The 9,787-nt window shown below is 34.3% G+C and overlaps 2 protein-coding genes across 2 annotated transcripts; both read right to left on the reverse strand.

Annotated features, from left to right (window-relative positions):
• Positions 1-6,331: 6,331 nt before the first annotated feature.
• On the reverse strand, positions 6,332-8,934 carry LOC131019163 (LRR receptor-like serine/threonine-protein kinase EFR). Its single transcript, XM_057947848.1, has 2 exons — positions 8,576-8,934; positions 6,332-8,490 (listed from the first exon to the last, which is right to left on the reverse strand). Exons 1-2 carry the CDS (start codon positions 8,811-8,813, stop codon positions 6,332-6,334), a joined length of 2,397 nt encoding a protein of 798 aa, XP_057803831.1. The 5' UTR covers positions 8,814-8,934.
• LOC131019164 (receptor-like protein 35) lies at positions 8,843-9,787 on the reverse strand. Its single transcript, XM_057947850.1, has one exon. The coding sequence runs from the start codon at positions 9,785-9,787 to the stop codon at positions 8,843-8,845; it is 945 nt and encodes a 314-aa protein (XP_057803833.1).

The raw sequence follows: 9,787 nt of genomic DNA on the forward strand, positions 1-9,787 counted from the left end.
CGATCTTGTTTTCGACACAGTTGGTAAGACAAGTCATCGCTAGAAATGGATTGTGAAGGCGTTGAAGGAAGGTGGGAGTGCCATATCAACCTAAACTTTTCATAAAATCGAACTTATTAGCTTAAACATACATTTCATAAATAAAGTCTCACCTGATTTGGAGACAATCCAAACAATTTAATAGGGCTTGATCGGGAACCTAATATCTTCTTCTATAGGACCTACAAGATAGTTCTCAACTTAATTTAATTGTGGTCCTAAAATCATCCTTAGCCTTCATAACTTGTCATCTAACTAGATTCGCAACACTCGGATTTTCAAAATAAAATTGAAATTGATTTTCTTTGCTAAGGGTTCCAACAATGCCCTTGCTCGACTTTTACTTAAAAACTCAACTTAAACATAAAATCAACTTAAAAAATATTTTTCTTCCATAAATTGGTAAGACTTTAGTATATAAATTAAAACATATAATCAATATGCATATAATAACACTTGGACAGAAATAATTAATGAGAAATTTAATTAATTAAATCAAAATCCAAATTATCCAGTCAATGGTTCAATTAATAAATTAAATGGGCAAACCCAACAAATAAAGATATTAAATTAAATCGGCACAATCTTTAAAGAAATGCAGCCCACTTAGTGAATAAGAGCCCAAACAAAATTAAATAGATAGGGGCCCAAAATAAAAGTCAAATGTTGAAAATTCTTAAAATAGAAAAAAAACTTTAAGATGTTATGGTGTGCTGTCAGGGTAAGTGTCCAAACCTAGGGAAAAACCTAAAAACACACAAAAATAAAGCCGGGCGGACACGCGGCGAACGTCTTTGCAAACTTCCTTCATGGCGCGACGGTTTCCCAGCGGTCGCCGCCTGACCACCACCATCGCCATATTCTCGGTGGGCTCCACGGCGGTCACCGCCTGGTCGTCGCTGTCTTCATTGTTTTCCTTCTTTGGGCTGCGGTTGCTGGCGGTGGGTGGGGCGCAGTTCCGGCGACTGGTTAGGCTGGGGGTAGGCTGAAATGGGGAAGAAGAGACCTAATTTTAATTCATAAATAGCGGCGACATTTTGCCAGTCGCTAATGCCCGACCCTTCACCGGCGGCGTTGCTCCCTGTTAAGTGCTCAAATGGCAGGAGCTCTTCGAGTGAGCTCTGACTCCAAGATCAGAGGGATAAAAGCATAAAGAGAGAGAGATAGGAAGATATCACTGAATATTCATTTCATAATCCCAAGGAAAACAAGGTAACGTCCTATATATGGCCAACGGCCTTCTGGTAAAAAGCAAACTAGGATACTGAAAGAGGAGACAACATACTCAACAAACTAGGGACCACTGAAATATCTTAATCTAACCAACCACATAGTCTTTCAACCTAATGGGCTGGTGCAGCATTCGTTTGGGCCTCCCCTCTTCTTGGCGCTCCTCTTGTTGGGCTGTCGGGTCAGGTCCAGCATTCGTAACACTCCCGCCCGTAAATACGGGCGGCAATATAATTACATATTTCCATTAATTTAAGGCGGGTCGCCTCAAACGCTGTCGGTCGGCTGTCGTAATTATTGGCTAGCGGCGGTGTTGCCGCCGGCAATTTTCGCCGGTATTTTAGCCTTTTGTGGTGTTTTTCAAGCTCTTCGAGCTCATTTTCTCGATTCTTGTCCCCGGAACACTTCTAACTCGACTCTCGGATCTTCATTATCCATATTTGGCTTTCAAAACACTCAAGCTTATAACAAAATAGCCAAAACCATACTCAAATGTAATATCACAAAAGAATATGAAACTCAAACCAAATGATATCACAATGAAGCATAATCTTAGCATTCTAAGCACTAAAATACTCATAAAAACAATGCAAAATTAGTGTTTATCAACTTCCACGTGTACTCCTCCCAAACCCTACCTCAACATTTAGGACTGAGATGATAGAAGTGGTTGAACTAAGAGTTAATAAAGGTTGGTAGCTTATCACATTTATTATTTATAATTAGTAAATTTTTGGCTAATTGCAAAATTAAATCTCCATCTTGTAATATTGACATTTGACACCACTTTCGAACATTTGTAATAAATACCAATCCTTTTAATTAATATTTGCAATTTGTATTTTGATATATGATTGCAAAAATGAATCGAACACCAATGAATGTGGACTAAAATGATCTAAGCTAGACGACTAGTCGAAGCGATCACTTTTGTGTTCTAATTGCATATGGAATGGCGTTGCTCGAAGCTAGTCATCATACATGCGACAAGCCTCTATGCGAGATCACAATGCATTGTCGCTTCACTTCAAATTTGAAAGAACACATATGGTCTCGTTCTTTAGTGGAAAGAGGACATTGCACTTGCACTGCAATGAGTTGCTTTCTACAAAAGGAAAATGACTTGTTTTGAAATATTCATGTTAAGTATCTAAAGTGAATTGCTGAAATTTTATTACTAGATTAACACAAGTTTTTATTCACTCTTTCATTCCACATCACCAAAAAGGGAATGAAAAATATAGAAATTAATTTCAGCTTCCACAATCCATTTTTTTGTAACCTTAACTTATCATCTCATTCAAACAAGTTGCTCAACTTCGTATATTTGATATCGGTTTTGCACTTATATACCAAAACAAGCATGAATTACAAGCAAAGAAAATTACTGCACTTGGTCTTTGAACTACATAATGAAATAAAACACTAAGATGTTTAGAATACATAGCGAAAAGTACCGTTATCTATATATCTATTATGCATAACGTTTGTTACGGTTATAAAAAAAATGGGGGTTTTTGCAACACGAACAATTTTAAATTTGCAATTTTAACGTGACTTTTGAAGTGTGGCGAATTAAATCATAACCTTTTCAATTTTTGCAATTCCGTCCCCTCAATTTTTTTCAACCACCAGAGTGATGAGTTGGAGCTTATGTGGTATTCAATTGCAGACTAAGATTAAAACAAAATCAAAACCTAATTCTTTTATTTTACTTCTTTTTTGTATTTTATAAAAATATATTTGATGTGTATATTAAGTTAAAGATCATGACAAGATCTTCAATTTGATTTAAAATTCATTAAATATGAATTTGAAATAAATAATTTATTATAATTTAAAATTTTAAAGTGATTGTTTTTATGTCTCCTATCTCTTTTACAATTTTCTTTATTTTTTTCTCTTTCTCCTTATTTTGTTATTATATTATTTCTATTTGTATCTCTTTCTCCTACAAAATTTATATATCTTCTCTTCTCTTTTGATTAAAAAATTATAATATTTATTTGTTGAATTATTTTATCAAAGCATACATAAAAATATTTAAATTAAAAATATTAATTAAAAAATATAATGCACAATTATCAACAAATATCGAGACAATATTATAAAAGTATTTATTAATTTAAATTTTAATAGAAAATAATAATCAATAACAAAAAAAAATTGGTAAATTTAATTATTATTATTATACAATACTCATTGAACTTATTTTTTTTTATTAAATAAAAATTTTATTAAAGAGGAAAAGAGAAAAAACGGCAGTACCAAAATTAACCCTTGAGAGCACAGAGGGGAGCAAATACTCATTGAACTTAATATTATACTCCTACTCATTATGATAAAATTATTAAGTGTCAAAATCAAAAATATTTATATTATTCAAAAAAATAAATTTTATATATACTTGTATAGCTAAATAGTGTATTAAAACTCAACATGTTATATCTTGTCGATAACATGCATGTAACAGAAGCATTAATTAGAAATAGAAAAAAAATAATTTATAATTATCCATTAAAAGCACAATATGTAATGAAAAGTTAAATTGGCAACAAGCAGTTCCAATTATTCGATTCAAACTTGCCTCAAAAAAAATTTATTCAATTCAGACTTGTATTTTTTTTATTATTAATTTTTTTTAAAAAAAATTGATTCAAACTTTGTATTAATATTCTACCAAATTATCAACAAATAAAATCCAGCCCATATACGACATGTTCAAAATCCAACCCAGTAAACAACCCAATTCCATTAAATTATCATTAAAATAAGATACAGTTGGTTGCAATTCCATTAAAATAAAATTATCATTAATCAACATATAACACTTGGTTGCATAGTCAAAACCAATGAACGTTAGAACACATATGTTTCATTATGCATTTATTAAAAATGCTATAGACAATTTCTCATAATTCAATCATGAGTTTCTTATTTTCTGATTCATCAAAACCTCCTTTATTAATTACACTAATCAAAATGAATGCAAAAGATAATTCTTGAGAATTCAAAATAAAGAAGAAAAATAAATTTTATTAACTATTATTGTGATGTTACATGTCTAGTAAATTCTCAAGGATTGCAAATTATCGATAAATTCTTTAGCCCATGGTCAGGGTCACAAGATTGATATTCTGCCTTGGCTGCATTAAGAAATGCATCAAAACTAATTAAATAACCAAGATGATTAAATGAATTACAACAATCAGCTGAAATTGAAACTTGTTCATTGCATATGCCTTTAAGAATCGTATGACAACAAGATACTGATACTATTTTATTATTGTCGCAAAAATCGGTTTTTTTATTTGCTGAAGCAAGTGTACCCATCAACTCGATCTGACGATGTGCTTGAGATTCATTCACTATTACTCCACCCAAAACGAAGAAAAATAGGATTTGAATCATGGCTATTTAAGTATAGATCAAATTGAAGTGTTTGAAATATTCTCTTTTTTGGATGTTTTATAAAATGTTGAATGCTTTAAGTATTTATAATAATTTGGCGAAACTAGATAGTTAGATGTGTTTCAATTCAATTTAATTCTCTCAGTTGAAACCCACAAAACATATATACACCATCTTAATATCATATGAGCAAGCACCATATTTATGTGTACTTAATTTAATTATCTATTGCCGATGAGGCTTAACTGATCAAGAGGCAAAGCTGGGGCATCTAAGAGAGAATATGTTGCCAAAAATGGAATGAGACATTTGTAATAGGACATCCCATTATAAAAATCGAGATATTTGTAATGGGGTGGAGGGAGATTAATAAACTCAATTTAAAATTAATAATTAAGTTTTATTTTAGGTTAATTAATATTTAATAACAGCACTGTGGGCCATTCTAACAACAAACCATTATAGGTTATTAGCGTTAATATATATAATTCTCTAAGTAAACATATTATTTTGTCCATGTGGCGCACCAAAATTGTGATACGTGACAGAGGGTTTCCAAGGTATTCCAATGCAAAATCCGCGCTTCGGAATAAAAGTTTCAAAGATTAAAAAATAATCATTTTTTAATTTATACTATTATTTATTATTTTATTTATTTTTGGATTGTCTAAACCTATTGTTTTTATGCATAAGTTTTTAAACAAAAATGAATGGCATTACATTTTTTTAGGAAAAGGAGAGATTTTATTAATCACACGAACATGGAGCATGGAGATGACCCTCCACAAACGACGAGGGTTCATTCCAAACATGAAGTGTAGCAACACCTCAGCTTTAGTGAAGCAATGAGCTATCGCGTCTTGATTTCTCTGATAAACTTTTTTGAAAGATAAAACATGATATCTACTTATCTTTTTCACCAACAAACGAAAATAAAATGAAAAAATAGTATGATATTCAAATTAGAGATAAATGAGAGCGAAAAAAAATAATTTTTACGTTTTAAACGATCTTAAATTATTAATTTCAAAATTATATTACATTTTACTTTCGCATTAAGACAACAAATTAATAAGAGTACATAATTAAATTATCATTAATCATTAATAACTAGAAAGTAAAACACAAGAAAAAAGGTCTTGAAAAGATAGAATACTACTGAATAAAGCATAAGAAGAAACAGAGACACAATTATTCCACATATAGCATACCTTCCATGGTAATAATAAAGAACAACATTTTCCATTCTATATGTCATCCACCTCACAACTATCCACTGCATGCCTCATCAAAGCCACCAAATGAAGAAGACTTCATTAGCTAACTTTGCCATAGAAATTTGGCATATCAATATGCTTTTAGAAATAACATAGAACTTTAAAATAGCTTACTTGAATCTCATTGGGAAAATCGATGTTTGATTTTCTGCAACTCCGCATGTGCTTGTTTCATGTTGATTCTATCCCCGGGAGAGTCGGCAGAGCATTTCAGAGCCAATTCAAGTATGGATGATACACACTGCATATTCTTGTCAATCATTTCTTCCTCCAAATTCATGACTAAGTTGGCATCTATCACTTCATCCGGGATCTCCGAAAGTGAGAGTTCTACCCATCTCTTTAAGCTCATATCTCCGCAAAACATATCATCACTAGGCCTTTTTCTCGTAAAAGTTTCTATCAACATCACACCTTGTTGAAACTAGCCCTTCCAAGCCATACTCTGGAACAACAAAAATCATGATATGTGCAGTAAGGAAGACACAATTAATTGATTGAAAGTGAAGTGCAATCGATATATTTAGAGAAACTTCACCTGGAGCGATGTAACCGAATGTTGCTAGCGTGTTGGTTAACACAAAGCTATCTCCATCGCATAACAACTTTGCTATCCCAAAGTCGCTTACATGGGCAACCATGTCTTCATCTAACAGCACATTACTAGGCTTCAAGTCGCTGTGGACAATGGGCATTGAATAACCGTGGTGAAGATACTCCAAAGCAGATGCAACATCAATCATTATATTCAATCTTTCCATCATATTCAAGTAATAGTTGTGGGAATATAACCATTTTTCAAGGTTTCCCTTTGGCATATATTCAAGTACTAATGCCTTGAACTCTTCATTGGAGCAACTGCTTATGACGCTTGTCAGATTCCTGTGTCGAATGCTACGTAGTATCTCACATTCGACATCAAATATTCTCGAAATACCTTCTAGATGCATATTAAACACCTTGACAACGATATCCTTCCCATTGTTAAGAATTCCCTTATAAACAGAGCAAGAACTCCCGGTGCCAAGTAAATTGCTTTCATTGAATCTTTGTGTTGCTTGCAGCAGTTCATAATAAGAGATTCTTTCCGGCACAATGGATTTCAGCTCATCAACTTCTCTTCTAGTCGTCTTATCTTTCCTTTTGTTTCTTACAATTATAAAGGCCAAAGAAACAACTGAGATGAAAGCCACAACCCCGAAAACAATAAATGAAGCTCGTTCCACCTTCTTTCTCTTTGATCTGTGATTAGAAATTGAAGAGCAAATTTGGACATGGAACTTGGGGATTCCACACAATGCCTCATTACCCTTAAAACAATCCGTAGTGAAGTTTCTAAAAGAACCTTCATTAGGAATTTCTCCACTTAAACTATTGAAAGAGACATTAAAGTAGTCGAGGTGTTGAAGTTCTTCTAAAGACTTTGGAATTGAACCAGAGAGGTTGTTGTATGACAAATCGAGATTTGCCAAATTGATCATGCTTCCCATAGACACAGGAATAGAACCTTCTAGTCTATTATTTGCCAAAGACAGATTAATCAAATTCTGCAACTTCCCAATAGTGCTAGGAATTGACCCTGACAACTGATTCATCGATAGGTTTATATATATTGCTGCTCCTAAGCTACTTATCTCTTGTGGTAAGAACCCATTTAATGAATTTGAGGACAAGTCTAGAGAGTTCAAATCTTTTAGGCCCCATAAGCTTGAAGGTATGCTTGAATTCAACATGTTGGAGCCTAGATGAAGAATTCTTATAGAAGAGACATTTTCCAGACATTTAGGAATTGGGCCTGAAAATTGATTCTGGCTCATATCTAAAGTGTCGAGGCGGAATAGATCACATATAGCATGTGGTATTGAACCTCCCAACATGTTATTATACAGATATAATCCTTGAAGTTCATGTAAATGGCTTATAGTTAGTGGAATATTACCAAATAACTCATTCCCAAATAAATCTAATACCATCATATTGCTTAGATTGCCTATTTCAACAGGAATGATGCCACTGAATTTGCAGTTGCCGGCAGTGAATGTTTGAAGTGTGGAAGATAAGTTCCCGAAAGAAGCTGGAATGACACCATTTAGAGGATTATCAGCAATTGACAAAGTTGTTAGAGACTTGCAATTTGTCAATGAAGTAATGAAGGAAGAAGATGGTGCCTGGGTAAGATTGTTGCTGAACAGAGTAAGACGTTGGAGATTTTTTAGGTTGCCGAGATGAGTAGGTATATAACCACTTAATTTGTTTACATGAAGTGCGAGAATTGTGAGTTGAGAATAGTTAGAGATGGAGTTGGGTATTGCTCCGGTGATAGAATTTCCGCCAAGATAAACTTCTTCGAGAGAGGGAGAGGCATGGCATAAATGGGTTGGAAGAACCCCTGACAGAGCATTGGCAGTAAGTGAAAGAATCCGAAGAGTTGAAATGTTAAAGAGCTCATGTGGAATCGAACCACTCAAGCTGTTAAAGTTTAATTGTAATGTCTCCAAATGGTAAAGTTGGCCAAATTCAGTGGGAATAAGCCCTGCAAAACATGAGATTTCCAATCTGTAGCTAAAACACATATTGTAGCTAAAAAGATAATTTACATGAAAATTACTTTGTTGTACCTGTAAAATGGCTTTCCGAGAGATCCAAATATGCTAGCATGGTAATATTCCCGACATCCCTTGAAAGGTTCCCCGTGAATTTGTTGCGCCCTAGATTTATGTTTTGCAGAGAAGACATATTCATGAAAATATTGAAATCAATTGAGCCCGCAATCTCATTTCGTTCAGCACCAAACGTAACCAGACTCTGAAGATGGCCAATCTCATGTGGTAGTATTCCTGGCAAAAAAAGTGTCATGAAACTAATAAAATCTTATTTACACAAATTTATGTGATAAGAACTTGAACCATACCATTCAAATTGTTACCACCAACATATAACTCCCGAAGAGATGTTAAGTAGCCGATTTCTGAAGGTATCTCCCCACTAAAAGAGTTGTAAGAGAGGCTCAACATGACCTCAAGCCCTGAACATTGGGATAGATTTGTGGGAATCGCGCCACTCAGCTGATTATAAGAAAGATAAATCGCAGTAAGAGATGGAAGATTACTGCAAATGTCTGTTGGAAGATTTCCACTCAATTCATTGTATGTGAAGGCCATAGATACAAGGGTCGATATGTTGAATATGGCTGATGGTATAGCACCGGAGAGATGATTGAATTGAGCATACAGAGTTTGTAGACTTTGAAGTCTCCCAAACTCTTTTGGAATTTCTCCACTTAGAGAATTGTAAGTTAAGTCAAGAAATTGTAGGTTTGTGAGGTTTGAGAGGGACTTTGGGATGGAACCTATGAAGCTGTTGTTGCGTAAATTCAAGTACTCTAATTTTGGTAACTGACCCAACATCGGAGGGATGTCTCCAGTGAAGTTGTTGAGTCGGAAAGATATTAACTTCAAACGGCGAAGGAGAGACAGCTCTTGAGGCAAATCTCCATGGAAAAGGTTGTTGGTGAGGTCGAGGGAGACGAGGAAGGAGAGGCGTCCGAGCTGTGGTGGAATGGTGCCGGAGAGAGCCATGTTGGAGAGATTCAAGGCAGCTACTCTGTGGTGGCGTAAGCTGCAAGTGACGCCAATCCAGGTGCAGACGGAGGTGGAGTTGGTCCAATTAGTTGCAAGTAAAAGAGATGTATGTTTGAGTGAAAGAAGGGCTGTTTGATCAGTTGCAAGGCTCAGAGGTTGTTTGGCTTTGGCTTCAGAAGAAAGCATTTGGAAGGTAATTATGGTAATTAGGAATGCATACTGCAAAATGCAATAAAGCTTTTTCTCCAT

This window comes from Salvia miltiorrhiza, chromosome 3, assembly GCF_028751815.1.
Source record: "Salvia miltiorrhiza cultivar Shanhuang (shh) chromosome 3, IMPLAD_Smil_shh, whole genome shotgun sequence".
In the NCBI taxonomy this organism is placed as follows: Eukaryota; Viridiplantae; Streptophyta; class Magnoliopsida; order Lamiales; family Lamiaceae; genus Salvia; species Salvia miltiorrhiza.

Bases quoted from the DNA above. Each gene is read 5' to 3' on its own strand.
- LOC131019164 (XM_057947850.1), bottom strand. From the start codon at position 9,787: ATGGAGAAAAAGCTTTATTGCATTTTGCAGTATGCATTCCTAATTACC.
- LOC131019163 (XM_057947848.1), bottom strand. From the start codon at position 8,813: ATGACACTTTTTTTGCCAGGAATACTACCACATGAGATTGGCCATCTT. The intron at 8,491-8,575 runs GTACAACAAAGT...CATGTTTTGCAG, and splicing joins CTCGGAAAGCCATTTTACAG to GGCTTATTCCCACTGAATTT.